At 35.8% G+C, this 21,832-nt stretch overlaps 4 protein-coding genes across 5 annotated transcripts in view; 1 reads left to right on the forward strand and 3 right to left on the reverse strand.

The window, feature by feature from the left end:
• LOC139696278 (tRNA (guanine(10)-N(2))-methyltransferase homolog) overlaps window positions 1-2,585 on the reverse strand; it is a 29,222-nt gene extending 26,637 nt beyond the window's left edge. Inside the window, exons 1-3 of the mRNA XM_071594975.1 lie at window positions 2,388-2,585; window positions 2,227-2,292; window positions 1,161-1,272 (exon numbers count right to left, since the gene is read on the reverse strand). Coding sequence (XP_071451076.1) covers window positions 1,161-1,272; window positions 2,227-2,292; window positions 2,388-2,453 — 244 coding nt within the window. The 5' untranslated portion in view covers window positions 2,454-2,585. The remainder of the gene's footprint in view (window positions 1-1,160; window positions 1,273-2,226; window positions 2,293-2,387) is intronic.
• Window positions 2,586-6,769: 4,184 nt separating this feature from the next.
• LOC139696332 (small ribosomal subunit protein eS28) lies at window positions 6,770-7,596 on the reverse strand. Its single transcript, XM_071595051.1, has 2 exons — window positions 7,312-7,596; window positions 6,770-6,907 (listed from the first exon to the last, which is right to left on the reverse strand). The coding sequence occupies exon 1, from the start codon at window positions 7,520-7,522 to the stop codon at window positions 7,325-7,327; it is 198 nt and encodes a 65-aa protein (XP_071451152.1). The 5' UTR covers window positions 7,523-7,596; the 3' UTR covers window positions 6,770-6,907; window positions 7,312-7,324.
• Window positions 7,597-8,270: 674 nt separating this feature from the next.
• On the forward strand, window positions 8,271-11,957 carry RnrS (ribonucleoside-diphosphate reductase subunit M2). 2 transcript variants are annotated; one of them, XM_071595695.1, is made up of 7 exons: window positions 8,271-8,780; window positions 8,861-9,018; window positions 10,298-10,480; window positions 10,574-10,809; window positions 10,967-11,195; window positions 11,344-11,562; window positions 11,675-11,957. In XM_071595695.1, exons 2-7 carry the CDS (start codon window positions 8,977-8,979, stop codon window positions 11,825-11,827), a joined length of 1,062 nt encoding a protein of 353 aa, XP_071451796.1. In that variant the 5' UTR covers window positions 8,271-8,780; window positions 8,861-8,976; the 3' UTR covers window positions 11,828-11,957. The 2 variants fall into 2 exon arrangements, with proteins under 2 accessions (XP_071451796.1, XP_071451795.1); XM_071595694.1 differs by having other exon boundaries at window positions 8,271-8,699.
• The window catches only part of LOC139696817 (uncharacterized), an 81,873-nt gene continuing 71,957 nt past the window's right edge, over window positions 11,917-21,832 (reverse strand). The window contains exons 7-12 of the mRNA XM_071595690.1: window positions 21,471-21,664; window positions 17,636-17,780; window positions 15,811-15,993; window positions 15,584-15,708; window positions 15,296-15,401; window positions 11,917-12,786 (exon numbers count right to left, since the gene is read on the reverse strand). Coding sequence (XP_071451791.1) covers window positions 12,307-12,786; window positions 15,296-15,401; window positions 15,584-15,708; window positions 15,811-15,993; window positions 17,636-17,780; window positions 21,471-21,664 — 1,233 coding nt within the window. The 3' untranslated portion in view covers window positions 11,917-12,306. The remainder of the gene's footprint in view (window positions 12,787-15,295; window positions 15,402-15,583; window positions 15,709-15,810; window positions 15,994-17,635; window positions 17,781-21,470; window positions 21,665-21,832) is intronic.

Below are 21,832 nucleotides of genomic sequence, written 5' to 3' on the forward strand. Positions count from 1 at the left end.
ACGTTTTCAATGAAAATAGGAGATGGCATGAACGTACTCAGTGGTAGAATTACAAATACCTTGTTCTGTTATGTGAACCCCCATAGCATTGTCTAATTTAAGGACATCAACAATAACCAGCAAGTGCTATTTACGACTTTAAAATCAGTGAGATACATGAGGAAAAACATCAATACAAACAAAACAAAAATTATGGGTTTTTCAACGATGAGGAAAGCTCAGTTTAACCTTAATATAGCAGGGTAAATAGAGCACGTGGAACCTTTACCTATCTTTAAAGTATTTTCGATCACTATGGTCCACCAAGTAGTGGGGATATAAGAGGAATTATTGCATTATGCAAGCAGTTTTAAACAAGAAGTGGAAGTTGATGACACTCACAGATGCGCAGTAAGGATGTCAAGAAAAGATTCATGAAAACTTCGGAGTTGAGTCTTAAATAGCTAGGAAACAGGTTTATTGAAGCAAGATGATTGGTTAGGAGAAAGATGGGAAAGGTAAAATGGACAGAAAGGAAAACCAACTAAGAATTTCTAGACATGACAGGGGTCGGATAGGTTTTTGTGACAGGTCCAATGGAGGCCAGGAAGGTAGATTTTTGGGACAGGAAAATGAAAGAAAACTCTTAGAACTGAACTGGTTACCTGCTTATGGGATTATCTTCAGAATTTCTAATCGAATAAAAATTGAGTTTTAGGTGAAATACTACATTATAAGGGGTAGGCAGAAAGCGGATTGCATGGAGTAAGGAGCAGGTGGTTCCATGGTTTGGTAGAAGCCGCATGGATTGACCCCTTCCCAAAAAGGAGCTGGACTTCCGAGGTTTTCTCTACCTAATGAATACAGCAGAGCTCATCCCTTCAAAGATGCTGATAAAGCACTAATAAGTACTGGGCATTGTGCCATTTATTTATAATATGGAAATCTTGAGGAAATACTTTCTCAAGAAATTTTTTTCAGATAATGGACAGCACTTTGGCATTGGTATACCTTGCTGATGACTAAAAAAAGGTTAACCTTTAGAAAGAGGCCAACATTCCATGTGAAATAATTATTGTTAAGAGCCCTAAACCCAACAAACTATCAGTGGCATTTACAGTTTTGGTTTCCTACAAGACATTACTGGAATAAAATATCAAAATTACAAAATATATATGTACCATCTCTGGTTTTAGCTCTCCCCCACAGCTCTATGGCACACCTGAGGCTGACTGACCGGCTAGCAAGCAGTTTCACTGATTCCTCTGATGGAAGCTCTGCAACAACAAAAGGCTGCAATACCAAAGAAATTCAATTCTATATTCAACAATTCCAAACCGGAGAACTTGTATACATAATTTAATCGTTATCAGTAGCAATTACTTAACGATGGCGGTAAAGTTAAGAGGGATTCTAGGGAAGATAAATAACTTTGGCATTTTTAGCACTTGGAAGTAGTATCGCAAAGGACGGAGATTGTTTAATGAACGAATAGACAATTTCTCAAATTATGACCATCACAAAGGAGAAGTAACTAATGATTAGTTTAACAATGGAAGACTATAAAATCATTCCACTGAAATGTGGCACTGGACACCATTGGGTAATGGGGGATCGTTGGTAACGCAATCCAAGAGCCAAATAGTAACGTTAAAGCCTGTGCATGAGGTAGACGTTAAAGGCACACAGGTACTTAGAATGGGCAACGAGTAATACAAATAAGAGCAGAATTGAAAATGGCACTGTAAAATAATCATTGAACGTACGTATGTTTTGTGCACGTGTTGCAACATAATTGAATTCACGGAGGAATTTAATAAACAGAATGCCTCTCAGAAAATCAGCCGAATACAACCAAATAAATATAACTACTAGTTTAAACATTACAAGGGTGCATGAGAAACTAAACTTCAGATCATGGGCATTCAAAGGCTGATAAAGCCACAAACATTTTTTTAAAGGAGTGTTCAGTATCTTTCAGCATGGTCATTGCTATTCATTCATCTCAGCCATTACAATTCCATCTTCTTCAATAAATTAGATATTACAACCTGCAGTACTACAGCACATTTTTAGTAATAAAGAGTTCAAAGTAAAATGAAAATTAATCGTGTAAAAACGTAACCACAGCGAATGCGTTAATGTTAATTGATTCACACGTGTGCATTGGTTAACAGCTTTCAATTTTTTACTACAATCAATTGCGAGCCTGATCTCTGCAAAACGAAAACAATTACAGTTACTTACAAGATCTGATGGTCCTTCTATCCATTTCAAGGGAATCGCATACATAGATAAAATTGAATCCAATTCCTAAAAAAAACAAGAATTATTACCATATTAAATGAAAAATAAAAGTCCACTACAGATATAAATTTTAATTAAACAACATCAAACACCCCGCTCACCGGAATCCGAAAATTCACGTGTTCGTTTGCAAACCATAATAAATACCGCCTCCACATGAGAGTCATGTTGACTCCCTCAAATGAGAATCATTCAGGTAACAATTTGATGTACATTAAAATAACTGACTTATTAATACAGAGAAGATTTCCATTACTCATGACATGGTGCATAAATGACGGATGATTATTTGAGGAAGACCACCATGTGCCATGTCAAAATAAATGCCTGTCGCGTCCGCAATTGGTTCTTGTCAGAACGAATTACCAGGTGGCTATTGAAATGCCCGACAATGTAATTACAAAGAGACATGGGGTAAATGGTACACAATTTTCAGCACAAGTTATGTAAAGTGTGCGTACAAAGAGGCATTCTAATTTAACATTGAAGGCAATATATGTTAGAAAGTACTGTACCACATTCTCCTCGGAAGTAATTTTGCGTCCTTAAGTTAGTAGGGAATTGAAATGAATGAACAGTTCTATAACGAATTCAATTAAAGATATTTTACAATAATTTCGTAAGTTATCCAAGGAATAGAATGTGCATGCCATATTAACGTTCTATGTTTCCATCTTGAAATTTATTTTCTGTGATTTCGTACTCATAACCTACCTCTATGGCTACAATACTGAACGGTTTTCTTCATCAGTGATTAGATTACTTATCGTCCGTCTACTTACAATCCACAGCTAACTACGAAATTGTTGGTCTAGTAATGACTCGTAATTATACAGCATTAATTCATGAATGTACGTGAATCTGATGAATGATGAAATGAACCTTCCTACACAATATGGTTGGCTGAAATGTAATCCATGAATGTTTCCGTGCTATAATTACTAGTTACGACAAAATTTCACTAGAAAGAAATATGTTTTGTAGTTATAAAAGGGGCATTTGTAGTCAAATAATATTCTACAAGGTATGGCCAAATGTGACTAAGAGAATGAAGTACTATTGCAAGCCAAGTAGTACTGTCGTATTTTAGTCTTTCTTGGGTAATAGCTATTTTTCATTGCCCCCTTCATTCACTGACAATATTTGGTTAATGGAAGAATTGTGTAATGCTGAAATAGCAGGCACAAAACACTGTTTACAGCAAGAACAATCATAATTTATTCGATGCAATAATTTTTCCTATTTCCAGAAATTTCATCTTTCTGAACCATAAGCTCTGGGATCTGTAGCTCAATAATTTTTTGTCTCTAGCTGAGAAATACATTCATCCTAGAGTACTTAAGAAAAGTCAAAGTTTTAGGTTTTGCCAGAAAACTCACTATAACTAATATCCCCCATACTATTCGTCCTTGTATAATTCTTTTATCCCCAGCAAATTCATTAATTGTCCCACACCACACCCGTTCTTGATACTCAAATATTGAGCCTCTCTTCAACTACATTCATGTAAGATTCCTTGGTTACCTCTTGGTGCATCTGTACGAAATATAAATCTAAGGGGTGGGGTATAACATAGTATGCTATTACGGTAGGCCCGTCTAAAGGGATACTAACTGGTTCATAATTATGAAAGTACGTCTGGGGTATTATTTGGCTTGTGGAATGCTTTTACCAGAGCATTGTGAGAGTGCCATTGATAGGGAATTCTGCATGTGCTAAATACATGTCAAATGCAGGTAAGCTTTACACCATTGGCTTTATTAACCATAAAAGTCGAGAGAAATGTCTACGTAGAATGTTGTAAAATCGTAGAGATGACTGAATTTGGAGGGAATGAAATAGCAGCACCACAGGCCTTGGCTCAGAATTAATTTGTGGAAGCATTTGTTATATCAATGGTCTGGTTAGAAAACTCGAGTCACTTTTGAATATGGAACCAGCTGATTCTATCTAGTTTGGAAATTATGGTCTGATACAGCACTCCATTTATCCATTAATTATCATGTAATTTGTCTAAGAAACAACATGTCACTATCTCAACAAGATTGGTCTTGTGACGGACGCATGATTTTCAATAGGGAATTAAGGATGGAGTTTAAAATAAATTCATACATTACAATTATCATAAAACCTAAATCCAGACATTAAATGATAAGGCACTCCTGGATGGATGGAAAGCCTGAAAGATAAGGTTAAGTATCATGGAAAGTGACATTCATACATCAGCAGGGTATTTAGTGCCAGGACATTAAGAACAGCACCTTTCCCTACACCATTGGTGACTTCCTCACAGGATAACAAACATAACATCTCAGCTCGAGTGAATAAAGACTGTGTATAGTGTCACCTAGACATGAGCCCAGGCTCTTTGACCAACAGACTAGAAAACCATGTCCTATCAAATACCAGGAACTGAATTTTTTAAAATTTTATTACTTATTGAACTTTTGGATTGCAATAGCCACAGAAAAATGTAATTATATAGAAAATAAGGCAAAGACTGAAATGACTGGGTAACTCTCCGATTGTTTAAATATGGCAGATGAAATATGAGGCAGTCTGATGGAAAACTTGTAATCGAGGAAAAAAATTACCATATTAGAATGGCCAGCTAATACCTCAAATGAATCAGAATGATATACATTTAAAGGACCATTCCTCCTAGAATGGGCATTCCTGTCCACATAAAACAAAGACCTGCAACATAATTCCACCCAACACAGGGAAAGGAAAACTGAATTCCAGTGAGACACTGCAGCATAGCAAGTGTTTTAGATTACAGCAAAACAAAACACACTAACCTAATTATTTTCATTCATGGACCCTCAACAATACCAAATCATGTTGGATTCAAACTTCTTTCAGGAATGCCATCTCATATGGGAGAGAAAACCTAATAGAAGCAGGAATCCAGTAACATGATTTCTTGAATGCCTTAAAGACAATATCAAACTATTTATACAAATTGATCAGGAAGATTCAACCATTCAAATAAGTTTTACCCATATTCTCCCTCCCGCACGCATTCTGAATACGATTTGCAACCAAATGCTGAATGATGGCACAAGTGACCAAATGTGTTCAACCATAGACCATTAACAACACACATGAACTATGTAAAGAAAGTAATTACATAAGCTTAATGCTATGGTTGACTTACAAAGTTTCCGAGGGCTTAGGTGTGGTGGGCCTAACAAATCTTTGCACTGCCTACTGCTAACAATAAAAGAAGTGTCCTATACTTAAATATATTTCAATCCACGAAAAAGAAGAACACAACACCCACACTTCAAAATTGACATTCCCACCCTGGAATGATAACACCTAAGGGCCTACGGCACAGAAGTAATTAAGGTGTTTCTAAAGAAAACACATAAAAATCTCTAATATACACATGCAACTATATTATCATTTTGTTTCTAGAAAGATCAATTAATACAAACTTATGGAGCAATAGTCCATGTATTAAACCACCAGCAAGTCACCACATTCAAAAGCTATCAATTGAACTATAAACTAGTAGCCTGCATGATCTTCCAGGCCAAAATTAACCTACTAAGTATGGCCACTTGAACATTACCCACACTGTTAGCAAACGAAACCTCAAATGAATCAGCGCAGTTTCACATTCGAATACAGGGCGTTGCTGTAGTAATCTCGGATAAGAACAAATCACCCAAGGAGCAAACATTTGCTGCCTTAACTCACATTATCAAATGCCAAGAGTAATTCAAAGTTAACAGACTTTATATCGCCTTCATTTAATTATGACTAAGTATTTAACGTAATTCAAATTTAAACATACAACCACTTCCCAGGTGTCCCACTAAGCTTAATGTAGTTTATGCCTTCAACTACTGTGAGCGTTCAATGATTCTAAGAAACTTCAAACTAAGGGAAAAGTTCAAAAAACACCCAAAAATATTACCGGCAAAACCTTTCTGTACCAACAAAGATATCACCCTAAATTTGCTGAAAAATTAAGGTTCCCGCACTTTTATACCGAATATTGTTAATGCAAGACTTAACATGAAAGATAGAATTCAACAGTTAGAACCATTTTTTTACAAAAGAATCCCCCTTAATTAAACGGACAAATTTACCAATGGCCCACAATATTCCATCATTAGAAAAACAGGGTGAACACAAACTACCACGATTTCTCACTGAAAACGACACGCAAACTAAAATCCTTTACAAACGAAGAATTATTGACCATGTTTGAACTCTGATGCCATACATGTCTTTCGAATGCGGGCCCGTTTACAACACCAATAGGCATTGACGCTAATTTTAAGGAAAATATAGAGAGTAACCTTCCCATTAGAGCAAGCATTACATCATATCAGAAATTATATTTTTCAGGCAAACATTTCAAGCTCGGTTCCATTGTACGTGTAACACATGAAACCACATTACAAAATTTCTTACCGCAAGATTTATAATACTAAGCTTCAGGCTTTAAAAGAATAAAAGGGCCGTGTTTCGCCGAAAAAATTTATTTATAACGAAGTTTCAAATAATACATGGCCATTTTATTACGGAACATAGTTCTGGTATTCCGACGGGCATTGTAGACGGTGTCCATGGTGTGACAGGTTTACTGGAACGTGGCGAAAACCTTAAAAGAAAATGATTCGGAATTAATTCACGTGCATGAATTTCAACAGATTTAACTCATTACACCCAAAACATTAACACAATTGAATCTTCAAGGCTTTCGAATTTCCAGTAAAGGAATTGAGCCGGGGAAATCTCTTAAATCAGAAACGCTCCACATTGCACATCTGCAACCTCAAGGCTGGAATTTTAGTAATCGACCACTGCTAACTATGGCCAATTGTCCGCAAAAATTCTTCTCTAATTGGTTAATTTCCCTCTAGTGTATTTACTTCGGTCGGATAATAGCTTTCCGTGCAATTTTATAGTTCAGGTGCCATTGACGTAAAACAACTTGCAAGAGCTACAAATACACCACATCGACCACAATTACACATAAATTAATTAGTGTAGCATGCTACGTACCATTAATATTACACTACCGCAGCCTTCTTGCTTCTCTCTCAGACTCGAGCAGTGTTAGTATATCACCTTCTCGGACAGGGCCCTTAACATTCCGGATAATTTGTCTATTCTGATCGCCAATAAACTCAACTTTTACTTGCGTACACTGCCCTTGGGATCCAGTTCGTCCCAACACTTTCATGACTCTCGCAAGAACTGCTGGCTTATCCATATTTTTGTAATTTTACCACGTGCTCGTAAGCTAACGTACACAATGGCCGATGCCAAATCGTCAGAGAGAAATCGACGGAAGCGATAGGCAATCAATCGACGCTGCAGACGGTCGATCGGTCATTTCAATGGATCGATATGTGAAAATATCGACCTAACAAATAGCGCCAAATCAAATTATTTCGACTACACTAAATGCTATGGGATGGGAATGAGCTCCGACTGATTGGAAGCTCACATTTTCCTTTTTTATAGCATCGATTTTTGTAAACACTCTCTATTTCTCGAGAAGCATGAAAGTAATACGATAAAGAAAACATAAAGACTTTCTTAGCGGAGGCCAATTCTAATTTAAAAACGTCCCTTGAAAGGGCTCATTTATTCGAACAGAGGATTTAAAAAATTATAACTGTCTACAAATTTAATGAATCGCTATTAATTAATTTCAGAATGATAAAGAGATATTAAAAATAATGCCCAGTAAGACTAGCAGTTGGTTTCATAAACTTCAAATTACAACCTCAGCGGAAAAAAATAAATATCCCGAGAACCGAGCACTTTGACATAGATCACACTGACAAAAAGTATCGAAAGATTCAAAGAAAATATTTAACCTCGTGCTGATAATAATTACACTGAAAATACATCATTCCATGATTAATAAGGAAAAATATATTATCATGGCAGAGATGGTAATGCGAAATACATTGCGCTTCTCGCTATTACGTATTTAGCGAAATTAACATCACTTAGAATAGGCTGAATTTTTGTTCGATTGACTGGCACCTATAGTTGAAACATTTTCTATTTTAATATCAACTAGTTGTGATATCACGCATGGATTCAATGTTAGGTGAATCGATTTACTTAAATCTCAAAGAAAGACGACAGGAGAAGCGCGCACGTAATAAAATAATTCCAAGCGACACAACTAGCAGAAGAATAATCGCCATGGAGGGAGTGTATTATATAAATTGGTCACAATAACATTGGTTATTTCTTTGAAAAAGAACACTTTTACTTGTTCAAAAAACGAAGGGCTTTAATATAGCGAGCTGGGAAAGTGCGGAGCTTTCCTTAAGCAAGAGAATTTTGGTGTCTTCCGCATGAAAGTAGTTTAATTCTTGTAATGACTTCATTTGATCTAGTTATTGGATATAGACAATGAAAGTGTAGAGGTAAGAACATGTTTCTTTATTTGGTGATGCATTTCACGATTAAGGACAACGTATTTGTCATCGTATTTGCATCCATGCCTCGTGAGTGTCGTAGTCCTCTACATAAAATGTTATTTTCATTTAGTGATGTTTCTGCCTCTAACGGTATTGTTTATTTTCAGTTCAACCACTTTTGCGAGATATGACCACGGAAGAATTTTTTTATTAATCACTGTATAGTGAATTACCAAATGTTTGTTCACATTGAGCAAAGAAGAACCAGATTGTATCCTAACGAATGGCTGAAGGATCATCAATTTTCCCCTCCAATTATAGTCATGTAAGTCACTAAAAACATACCTGCTTGCAGCTAATTTATTCGCATAGTTTTTAGTATTTGAGTAGAATATGAATTGACGTAACAGTTGCGATGTAAAACTTATAACACATGAACGTAATTTGCTGTCACTGCCGGAAACTACGTAAATGCATGAAATGGTTAGATGTTTAAGATATTCTGAATTTTTTAAAGCCATTATCATATCCCCCAACCGACGTCTTGCTGCTTCCGGGATGGACAAAAGTTCACTTTTTATAAGTGGTTGTTGTTAATATTGCTGGTTAAAATGTGGTATAAATGTATTTAATGGAAAATGAAGGACGTCTTACTTCATTGATAGAAGAAGACGATATGTGGGGAAGGTTGAATAATTTATCAATTAGGCATTTTATAACAAAAATTCATTTGATGAAGTAGTGTTAACATGTTAGGTGAATGATATTTTCTTTGAAAGTTAAGCAATAAAAATTTTCTAAAAATCAGAATGCCTACTATTTAAAACCATAAAATGAAAATTATTGGTTTTACTGTAGGAAGAATACTCGAAATTAAATTATCTCGCGCCAATTTGTAGTCTCCAACTAATGATAAATGAAATTGAATATATTTCCATGTGTCGATTAATGAGCGCTACATTGTTATTTTAATGACTATTCAATATAAAAAGTAACAATTACATTTCTTATCGGTCAGGCAATCGTTTAGAATTTGACAGTTAGTAATTAACTACGCTTATCCGTTGAGTAAGCAGATGACACATCGCATTTCGGCCTTTTATTGCTTAAAAGATCACTTCCCGCCAATTTGGAACAATATCATTGGGAGTTACAACCGGCAAACTTCAAGGCTTTACCGCGCGTTTGACGACATAGCCTAGTCTGACTGCAGCTGTTGACACGTAAGGTTGGGAAGTGATATTCTCTGATCAAAATGCCTTTGGAATACGCAAATGACAAGGAAAATGTTTTGAATCAACTCTCTAATGTAACTGTCTCCGAAAAGGTCAGTGTTCGTTGCATTTTATCAGATGAATTTCAAATGTTGTGCTGTTGTTGCCCTTTAGCTGAGAATGGATTGACCGGCTAGAATCTTGATTTGGTTTCGAGATAACTATAGAAGTATTCTTTTAAACAGGGAAATGGCTCAGGATTTACAGGTGTAAAGGTTTTGAGTGATAAATTGAACGTTAAGTCTGGAGAACCGCAAGGAAAGGTAATAAATTTTGCCGCCATTTCCGGGTATTCTTCCCGCCAGATATCATGATAAGCTTTATTTTTAGGTTCCTCTTCGCGAGAAGCAAACTAGCTCCAAACTTGTTGCGGATGACATCCAAAATGAGCCATTGCTCAAGGAGAACCCCAGGCGATTCGTCATATTTCCAATTCAATACCACGATGTATGGAAGATGTACAAGAAAGCGGAAGCGTCATTTTGGACGGTGGAGGAAGTAGATCTTTCGAAGGTATTAAGCTACACAAGGATGAGATCTGCTCTTCGGTTTGAAATACTATTCATGTGATGAATAATTAATGGACAAAGTCTATTTTTGTTGCAGGATATGTCAGATTGGATTTCCTTGAAAGAGGAGGAACGCCACTTTTTGTCTCACGTACTTGCCTTTTTCGCAGCATCAGATGGCATTGTAAACGAAAATCTTGTTGAAAGATTTAGCCAAGAAGTTCAAATACCCGAAGCGAGATGCTTTTATGGGTTTCAAATTGCAATGGAAAATGTGCATTCAGAGATGTACTCCCTACTTATCGATACGTACATAAAAGATCCTGCGGAAAGGTAATTAATTTCCTTGTTTACGAGTTAAACGTCTTTATGGATTTATATGCAGTGTTGCTGTTTAATTGTGTGGAGTTTTGTGTTCTTTAAGTCTTTTCATTTTCGTTGTTGCCAAGTTGGTATATATTCATTATGGTTTATCAATTATTTTTTACAGAGATTTCCTTTTTAATGCCGTGGAGACGTTGCCTTGTGTACGTAAGAAAGCCCAGTGGGCATTGCAGTGGATTGCCAGCGACAAGGCTACATTTGGGGAACGTATCATTGCATTTGCTGCAGTTGAGGGAATATTCTTTTCTGGGTCCTTCGCCTCAATCTTCTGGCTCAAAAAAAGAGGTCTCATGCCAGGGCTAACGTTCTCAAATGAGCTTATCTCTCGAGATGAGGTGAGGATTTTGATTTATTATTTGTTAGTTGCACAATTGTTAAAATTAAATGATAATTGCAATGCTCTCCTTAAATTTCGATGATAAAAGGAGTGAGTTTCATCTCATTCAGTGTTTCCCTAATAATATTGGGCAACTTTTCTTTCAGGGGCTTCATTGTGATTTTGCTTGCTTAATGTTTAAACATCTGGTTAATCGCCCGACAAATGATAGGATAAAGAGCATCATAAGGGAGGCTGTGGCTATTGAGCAGGAATTCTTGACGGATGCATTACCTGTAGACATGATTGGAATGAACTGTAATCTCATGTGCAGATATATAGAATTTGTTGCTGACCGCTTGTTAGTGGAACTTGGTTGTGAAAAGGTGAGGGTGAAATTGTCATCCCTGGAAATATTCATTGTTAATAAAGTGTGAGAAAGCACCCATGTATTTATAGTTTATGGGTATAGCATCTAATGTGTTTTTATTTTTATAGATTTACAGGTCAGAAAACCCTTTTGACTTTATGGAGCACATATCCCTGGAAGGAAAGACAAATTTCTTTGAAAAGAAGGTTGGAGAATACCAGAAGTATGGTGTAATGGCCACTAAGGAAGAATCAGTTTTCACTTTGGATGCAGATTTTTAGTACTTACAGTTTTAAGTGTTGACTTGGCAATAATTCTATTTTGTCTCACTGAAAAAATGACAGATCTTATTTGGAAAATACTGATTTTAATTAATACATATGTACATTTTTTTATACAATAAAATATATTTATATTGTACTTGACAATTCCTTTGAGTTCATCTCAACTGGATCAATGTTACAGACTAATGTTAAGCAGGTAATGAAGTTCCTACTCGGATGGATGAAGGCTTTTTTTCTACCTAAGGCACTGCTTAAACTAAATTCCCTACTATCGTATTGATTGTTAATTACAGTGCAATCAATTTCTGGAAGAATCGGTGGCATTTCCTTCCAACTTAAAATTGGGGAGGCCCTCGGAAATATTAATAAATTATATATTTGGGGTTAACATTGATAAACATTCAAAAAATAAAAGTGCAGACAATATTAAAGCTCAAAATCTATGGACTTGGGATACATTTACAAACAATTTTGTGTTAACATTCATTGGACTTAGCGAGAGGTGCTTTTGATGTCTTCCTGTTCTTGATGATGCCAACATCATCTTTGCATGGAGTGACTTGAAATCTTTTTGATGTGGCTGTGCCCTGAGCAGAACTGGTTTCTGGAGCTTGGCGGAGGCTTGAAGTACTCTCCTTGATGGTATCCAGCTGAGGTTCCAATGTATGCATACGTGTAGGGGACCTTATTTGACTGGAACCATGCCAGCTGGTTGAAGAGATCTTGCGGTATGGTAAGCGAGTTCCAGGCCTCACCACTGCACCAAAGTAACCCAGTTTGGAGCCAGCTGTTAATGTTGAATACACAATGTCTTCAACTTCCTCATCTGAAGGTACAGATATTGAATTACGACGAAATGCTTTTCTGTTGAAGTTGACAGCACTTGTTCCTGGAGTCCAAGTGTGCTGATTGCTGTTCATTCTTTCTATACTTCTCCGGCCATCAAATATTCCACCCTAGGGTTTAGAGAAGAGTAAACTTGAATCACAAAGAATACATTTAATTAGCAATTATGGCATGCAGCAATCTCCCTAATTTGAAACAAATTGTGTGAAGAGGAGCACTTGCACTTAGATTTCACACAATTATTTCCTGGAGTTGGCTGGGATGCTAGTTATGAAATGTGATTTGACGATCTTTCACAACATTGCATGAAGTGGCACACACAAAATGGCATCCTACATATAATTTTGTAATAACATTCACTTGGATTAAGAATGCAAGTTTTAATGGCTGTGAAACATTGATTCAAAAACAGATAAGCTATATAAATTGTAGGTAGTATAATAATCTTCTATAACTACATTTAGCAGTCTTGTTTTACATGTGATGTGCATACCATTGATTCCATTTAGGCTTTCTTACTTTGAACTAATATTTTCCCATGCAGGAAGCAAAAATAGTTAAGGTGACATTTTAAAAAGATTGAAAGGTATAATCATGGGATTTTTTGTCTTTAGGGTTTATTTCTCATAAAATATTTTATTTGAGATAGAAACTTAACTTCAGATGGTATGGTATATAAGTATAGTATTCCGAATAGATACTAGTGGAATAGTTAAAATCAAGGTGATGCACCTAGTAAATAACCCTTGGAAAGTCCCTGCAGAATCCATTTCTTATTGGTTTTTTAGGTGCCTGAAAAATGATTACGGCACATGGCCAGGATAGCCTTGCCACCCTGTTAATGAATGAAATTCTCATGCCATACTGTTTCCTACGATGTGAGCTGGACTCAAAAAACAACCTTTAGTCTAATTATCTGCCATTCTTTATTTTCATTACTATTTTTAAAGAAATGACAGGAAACAATAATTCTATCAGAAGAATAGTCTCCTAGATCACTTTAACTTTTTCCATTATTTAGTGGGCTTTGTTCTTTTCAAAATTAATATATGCATGCTTTACCTATTTAATTGTAAAAATGCATCATACATGTACATGAATATTATATGCCCTGCATATAATAGTCATGTGGGTGTCTCTACGAATTGTCTCCTCTTAGCTCATTGGGTTTCATTGGAAATCATCCACCATACTATGTTATAAACAGTTTTTAACGAAAGGAAATGAGCCAAGATCAAAGTTTGGTTCTATTTATGATGACAGCTGTAAGGCATTTAATTCAATGGATGACTCTTGTTTACCTATGTTAATTGAAAGAGAATCGGATATGAAATCCTCTTCTGACATAACTCAAACATTCTTTATCTGGGAAATTGCAAGTAGTTAAAGGAAAATTCAAATACAGACCAATAAATTTAAAATCTACTTAAAAAATTCATTTCTCTTGCTTTCTACTGAATATTTAAAAACGTTTAGCAAGATATCTTGTATTAAATACCTTAGTTCACTTGACAGGTTTTTAAAGTGTTCCCAAGATGGACGATAAAAACCAACTTCCTCTGAACTTGAATAAATGCAAGGTTAGTTTTTCAATTAGTTCTTTGTTTTTAAGTATTGGCAATCCAATCGTTTTTTTAGCCTTATAGCTTTTAGATTATGGATAACAAGATCCAATTATGCTCCAACTAGAATGAGCTAATTAAGAATATCCCCTCTCATGCTCTAAAATAAATTTGGTTTGATATTTCAGATAAACATTATTTTTAAATATATAGCTTTGAAAATGCTTTATTGTGTCTTTTTTTTGGTCACTCCTGGAATGTTGTACATTAGTCTGGTCTCCATTTATATCAGACTTAAAGTTCAAAATATGAATGGTGGAAATAAATTCCTAAGATTTGGGAAATTTTAGTCAGGTCTGGAGTAAGCACATTTACATTATGATTCAATTTTTAAACCTATGTTCTTGGAGAGATATTGGTGATAGTTTTTGCTTAAGTTGATAAATATTATACTGATTTTCTTTCTTTACTCTGGTTAATGTTTATGTTAAATTGAGACAGCAATGAGTGCAAATCCTTGGAGACCGACTTGAATAGCACATATGAATTCCGAGCAATAAACAGAGCTAAGATGCAGTCAAATTCTCGACACATGTATTCTTCTATCTGTCAAAACCTTATTCCAAAGTATTGATTGATTGTTACTATTATTTCCTAATGTCAGCTGTTTATTTTGTAAGCATATACACGTTTATTCAATATGTATTCGTAGGGATAGAGAAGGAACATTGTTATTTTATCCTTTCAACCTTTTAATAAAGTTATAGCAAAAAGTGATCTGTGTATAGCTTACATTATATGATGATGCTGTGTCATTGTGAAAGCAGTATTACATCAAAATAAATTCTATTTATGAGTATCAATCCCAGGTAATTATCAATGAAGTTATGAATTGATATAGACAATTCAGTTAAATTCATTTTATAAAATATGATCAACGGTTTAGTATTCCAAATTAACAATAGTCAACCTTTGATGCTCAACCTTAATCAGTTGTATTTTTCATGCATGATGACATATTTTAATAGCAATCAGATAATAAGCTAAATTTCCTTACTTCGGATATATTTCTTGACAAACTTAACCGTTGCCGGCATTGCTCTGCCTCTTCAACAATTGCTTCTGCTTGTTCCTTAGGCAGACCTGCTAATTCATCCAGCAGCCTAAAGTGCAAGAAAAAATAAGCATATATGTGTTTAATCATGTGTTATTATTCTGAATGTACATGCCATGGCAGAATAAACTTGGTATATCCATCAACTTGAGACATGAGATACGGGTGACAAAATTGCTGGCCATTTTAGTGGTGGGTACTGTTGAAAGAATATATCAAGTTAGAACTTACTGTTTTCCCAAATTCTTTGCAGTATCCCCATGCATGGTTCTGTTATAATCCCTCATAATTTTGATGTCATGCTTCCAGAATCGCCTCATCTCATCCTTACTTGCTTGAGGGGCAACTTCTTTCACCTGATGGTCAGGTACAAAAACCATAATGTGAATTTTTGTCTACAGCATTCCGAGAATAATATTAACATGTAATGAATGTTTTTGCAGTATGTGCACACTTACCTTGAGGACCAACACTGCAGCTACAAAGATACAGGCAATGTTAACTAGAGTAAGGCACAAGGAGATGACCCCAAACATTGCCAGCTCTTCAGATACATTTTCTGAGTAGACGTATGTTCCTTGCAAATCAGGCTCTGTGGTGCTACTTAAAGCTTTAATGACTGCAAGGGCCCAAAATAATCCCTAGAAAGATATGGAACAGATCATTTCATCAATCTTCAAAGGAAACATGGTCAAGTCCCTAATTTTTCCATAACTGAGTGACTAAGGTCACCGAGTTGGACATAACTTTCCTATACATGCACTAATAGTCCTGGATATAATAATAAAATAAGAGAATATCCACTAAAACATTGCGGGTCTTGTCTTTTAGTCATAAATAAGTTGTGTCTACACTGAAGCCTTAAATCAATTTTAAGAGAGAAATTCATATTGGAGAACCGTATCTTTATAGTGCCTCATTGCTTCTAGAAGTTGGGTGATTCACCATAGCTAACATTAAGGATAGTGCTCATATCAAAATTTTATTTAAGTAACCCCAAGAGTTAAGAATAGCAAAGAATTAAAGAAAAAAGTTTGGGGTCCTCTGTCTCCGACTCATGTTCACAGCCCCATTCCTCCGTGCCCATTTCCTCTCTGCCACAATGCTCTTTTGCCCCAATGACATGTGCGACAACAATGTGGAACATAAAACCACCACTGATGGCCTGCTAATCACGGTAACAAATTTAACTATATTCTGCTAACACCAGGAGTGTGGAGTAATTTTTTACCTTTTCAGTATTCAGTCTCAAGTTGAGTTTATGGTGAGAAAAATCATGCCCAAAGTTGTTTTTAACTTACACCAAATGAGTTTGGGTTAAATTTAAGCCATATATGTACATAATTAGGGTCAACATCTGTTAGCATTACAATAAGCTAGCTATTTGTGCGATTTTATTTACATAGAAATCATTCCCACAGGCCTTATTGTTCTGATCATAATTAATCTTAATACCTACATTTGCATAAAAAGTTCAAGGTACATTCTTCAAAGCTATAAAATATCAAACGCTGGATTGGAGATAATAAGCATATGTAGTAGGAAAGTGACTTGCTATCAACTTCCATTTTCTTCATTATTTCCCTTCATTGTTTGTCCTGAGGGATAACCTGGAATTGAGTGGGGAGCCCTTGGATCACCAGCTGATGGCTCAAATCAATTTGGCAATCACACCACCATAGCAAGAAGGTTAAATATGACATTATAAATGCCAATGTGGCCTTTTGATGAACAACAATACATGTTTTTTTAAACTCCAAAGCCATGCTCTTCAGGGTGAAAAGGAAAGATGAGTGGGAAGCGAGTGAATGCATGTGCATTCATTTTCTGGTTTAAAGGGGAAGTAATCCCCAACTAAGCCTCGAAAGAACTTCTTGATAGAGCAAGAAATTGTGGGGCCATTTTTCCTCCAGTAATTTTATTTTAAGAACATTTGGTGAGTCACTGGAACGAGAGTAATTTCTCTAAACCCTGATTGACTTGTCTTAAGACATGCAAAGACGAATTAGGATATTTCCTCATGTCCCAAAGCAGTATGGCCTTGGGGTTCAATAAAACAGCATACTATTGCACGCACACCAACATTTTTGCAATTCCATTTATTTTGCATGGGAACATTTTTCACCCCTTAATAAACTATTTTAAATTAAGTGTTCTGTCATCTCTTCCTCCCACGTATCCCCAAATGTAATTCTAGAAAACTTCAATGGTGCTTGAGGGAAATAAAAGGTGGTGCACTATACTAGGGATTTATTAATGGTTACAAGCAGAGGGTACACTTACGGCATTCACAGCTGGCGGCAGGAGGGAGGCTGAGATTGCAACGCCAACTAGTGAGCTTGTGTTTCCACCGAGGACAGAGAGGGCCACACCTGCACCAGATGGCAAGGCAATCAGCACACCAACCCAAAGGCAACGAAGAACACCCCTTCAATGGATAGAGGTATACATTCTGTTGATTGACTGATAATTATTAACATCAGTTGAAGAAAAATTCACAATTAGAGAAATTATTTTTGACCAGATTTTATGATAAGCAATTAATTTGTGACATGAAAACAGATAATTGATGTTACACGCATATAAAAAAATATGCGTGCATAAGCCCTTGTGTGTCTATTGGGCAAATGCACATGTCTATAGATCATGATTTTTATTTTATTTCCCTTAAAAAAGTACAAAATTAAGTTTAAAGTCCAACTTTAACCTCACAGAGTGGATACTACAACACATCCTAGCCTCTGAAAGGCAAGCCAAACTATTATACCCAATAATTATTGTCATATTAAATTATCACAAATGCAGTATCTGATTTTATAAAAATATAAATATTTGGTATCTGAAACTCTTTGAGCCATATAAATGTAAGTAACTCTGGGCTCTAAGACTCAAGGAAACAATTTGGAAATATTTCCCTCTACAATTAGGGCATGATGGTAATCAGGAACCTATAATGCAATTCTACAATCGATCAAGGGTATAAGTATAACATGAGTCTGCACTGCCATTAATTTAACTTCTTTGTAATGGGAAATCTAAACCAATAAATAAAGTACCCAAGAAAACTACATGAATATCTACTGATGTGAAACATTCATATATCCTTAGGAGCACATAGAAAATATGCCAAGAGAAACTTATGATTCCAGTCAGGCAAGTGTCCCTTCCTATTAAAAATAGCCGAAAAAATAATTATTTTCATGAGATGATAAGTTTCTGGGCAGAGAGGGACAGGGAAAACAATCAGAATGTATTAGTTTATTTAATAGATTTTGTGCAAGTGTTTCATAGAGAAAAATTTGGTAGAAAAAATGAATGTACTGAGAGATAAAGCCCTAGATTTTAAGGGATATATGACTTGATGCAACCTGTAGATGTCTCAGGTATGTGAATGGCAGATGGAGATTGGGCAGCACTATGAAGAGGGCTAAGACAGGTGTTTCCATTACCACCCCTCTTTTCAACATATTTTTGGAGGAAATAGTAGAATAAGCATGCAAAGACCTGTAAATAGAAATGAAGGTCAATGGAGAATTCATAAAATCAATTGAGTTTGCTGGAGATCAAGTTTTATTTAGTCAGTCAGACAAGGGGTTATAAGCATTACAGAGTGCATTAGAATTATTTGTCATAAGAGTGGGATGAGGATCTATGTAAACAAAACAAAGGTTAGGAAGGTTTCGTGACAGAGAAAGGCTAAGTTAAATGTTTAAAAAGCAGTTTAATTATCTTGGCAGTGTATTAGATCTAGATGATCAAAGTAGTGGGGACATCAGAAGAAGAATTTTGTAAGGTAAAGAGGCTTTCATAAGGCGGGAATTGATGAAAGGGATATTGAGTGAGGAATTTAGGAAAAGTCTTGTTAAAACTTGGTTATAGAGAATGGTTTTGTATGGTATGAAAAAATGGTTATTGAAGCAGTATGATAGGTATAGATTGGAGAATTTTGAGATGTGGATGTTAAAAAGGATGGAAATTTTGAAATGAATAGAAAGGTTAACAAATTAGGAAGTGCTGGGTGCGTTGGGGAAGGAGAGGGGATTGTTGGGAGAAATTCAAATAAGGCAGGAGAGGATACAGAGCATTTTGATTGGCAATGGAATGTTGAAGATTGCAGCAGATTCAGGCTACCTCTCTGCAGGAGAAGATATGCAGTTATAACCAATAATCAATTTGCTAGGGTAAGTGCAGGTTAGCTTACATGGTCAAGATAAGAAAAATGGTGAAAATCATTCAAAACTGTCAATTACTAATTGGCCTCTTCTCTAAATTTTTATTCCTACAGCTGCCATTAGGCATTCACACCAGGGTAAAATTGATATGAAATAGTTTTAAATAGCTATTGAATGCTCCAAACCGTTGATTAAATGTCAATGCAACACACAAAATGATGTCTTTACATGTATTTTATGGGATTATTTTATATAAGTAGGGAAGTATTCTTCCATTTCAAGTCACTAGACTTTCCATATGTTTGAATGACTTAACTTGATTGAACTCTTTTCCTACCAGTGTTGAATTAAGTCATATTTCTTTTCAATTATCATTAATTTTGTCTTGGCAATGTTTACTGCATTTTCAAACTTATTTTTCTCTCTTCCTTACTGTCTGTGGTTCTTTTCCCAACACTGACATGTCATTAGCGTACTTAATGTCTTTTATTTTCTTTTCCAATTAAATTTCTCTTTCCTTTTATAAGGCCTTCTCTATCACCTTTTCAGCATATAAAATACAGGTGTAAAAAGCATTGGTGTCATACAACATCTCTGTCATGCCCTTCTTTCAATACTTTTGTCATCTGGTTCACCCTCTTCTACTCTCACCACCATCATCCACTCTGTACTCCACAAATTATCAGTGGTAGTATTATTATTAACAGTAGTTAACTTGTCAGAGGTAGTGTTTTGTTAGAACTAGCAAATCTGTTACACATTATGGTTCTCTTAGGGATTCAGTGCTATTAAACTTCTCTGTTCTGCCCACCAATACAATAAATACCACAGCAACCTGCATTATGGTGATCAATTATTCAGTTCCACATGCTTTCTTCTTTGCATCCAAAATGGTTAGGTATTTCCTCCCTCTATCTCTTGCCTCCAATATTCTCCCATTTATCACAGTTTTCAACATCCCATTAGTTAGGTATTGCATTCAGGTGTTCTCATACTTTGTAACTTCCTATATTGTATCTTAATCTAGTATTCCAATATCTTAAATCATGTAATCGCTGATATTTTTGTTGTATTGTTCATGTTGGAGTGGATTTGTCAGTTTTATATTTTATAGAATTCTGGAGCACGAAGGGTGAACTCTCACCCTTTCTGGGACTTACAGCCATGGGCGTTGGACATGTTGTATGTGTTCAGCCAGTGAAAACATTTAGTTGTGCTTGTGACTATTACTTTATTTACCTGGCTCCCACAGCAGTCATAGATTTGTTACCATTGCCACTCAATTTACCCTGCATCCACTATTCCTGCCTTCTTTGGATTTTTCAAAATAACTTTCTCCTACCTATCATACTTAGAATTATTCATTTGTTTTCCTTTCCCTACATTTTAATTTCCTCAAACCTGCATCTAAATATCCTTCGAGCTATGCTGCTCCTCCTTCAAATAATTTTTCATAGCCATCAAACACACTGCTCCTTATCTTCTCTTCTAGAGTCTTGACTGACGATTCCTCCATCTTTACTTATAGCTCTTGTTGTCAATTCCCTAATCCTTGGCAAACATAACTCCTCACCTACTGTCTATACCAAAGCTTAAAAACAAATGTCATCAAAATATTCTCGAATCAGTAAAGAGTTTCTGCCTGCTCCAGCTTCTGACCTCATGCTAAACATCCTTCCTATTTCTCAAGATTTTCAGTTTCTAGCTTTATTAACTTAATATTGATTTTCATCTACCACTGATTGTGTGTAATACCTTACTGGCATTTGTTACCACAAAGACGTGCATGAATAGTAAAGAGCTATTAATGTGAGGAAAAGTTCCAAAGTTCTTCTTAACTTTATTCTCAGAATAATGCAAGCTGGAGCACAAGTGTTTCATAGAAAGTTACTGACATCAAGGCACCAGCCTTGTGTGAATGCAAGCCATAATGTGACATTGTTTACCTGGACTTCATCTCTTGGGTTGGCCAGTCTGATCCAAGTGAGCCCCAGTGATCAGTGGCACAGCCAATCACAAGGCCATAGAGGAAGCCAACCATTATGCATGATGCCAGACCCAGCAGTTCATTGAGGAGGCCTATCTTCTGGAGCTGCTTGTCCTGGACAACGGTCCCAAAAGTGCCAGCCAATATGGGACCCTGGAATCAAACATCAGGTGATTGCAAAGGAGTTCAGTTCTCTTGATTTGATAATAATAACAAAGGAATTCGATTTTTTCTTTGAAAATGACTGGTGATACATGCTGATGTTATCTTCAGGACATCAACAACATGCCTCCATGGATCTGAACTGCAATGCTTGTGAAT

This window comes from Hetaerina americana, unplaced genomic scaffold (assembly GCF_022747635.1).
Source record: "Hetaerina americana unplaced genomic scaffold, ioHetAmer1.1.p SCAF_7, whole genome shotgun sequence".
NCBI lineage: Eukaryota > Metazoa > Arthropoda > Insecta > Odonata > Calopterygidae > Hetaerina > Hetaerina americana.

What these genes read in the sequence shown, in the direction of transcription:
- LOC139696332 (XM_071595051.1), bottom strand. Translation starts at nt 7,522, where the DNA reads ATGGATAAGCCAGCAGTTCTTGCGAGAGTCATGAAAGTGTTGGGACGA.
- RnrS (XM_071595695.1), top strand. Translation starts at nt 8,977, where the DNA reads ATGGCTGAAGGATCATCAATTTTCCCCTCCAATTATAGTCAT. An exon ending in TCCCCTCCAATTATAGTCAT is followed by an intron (nt 9,019 to 10,297) that starts GTAAGTCACTAA and finishes CTTTATTTTTAG; the next exon opens with GTTCCTCTTCGCGAGAAGCA. An exon ending in TGGAACTTGGTTGTGAAAAG is followed by an intron (nt 11,563 to 11,674) that starts GTGAGGGTGAAA and finishes TTATTTTTATAG; the next exon opens with ATTTACAGGTCAGAAAACCC.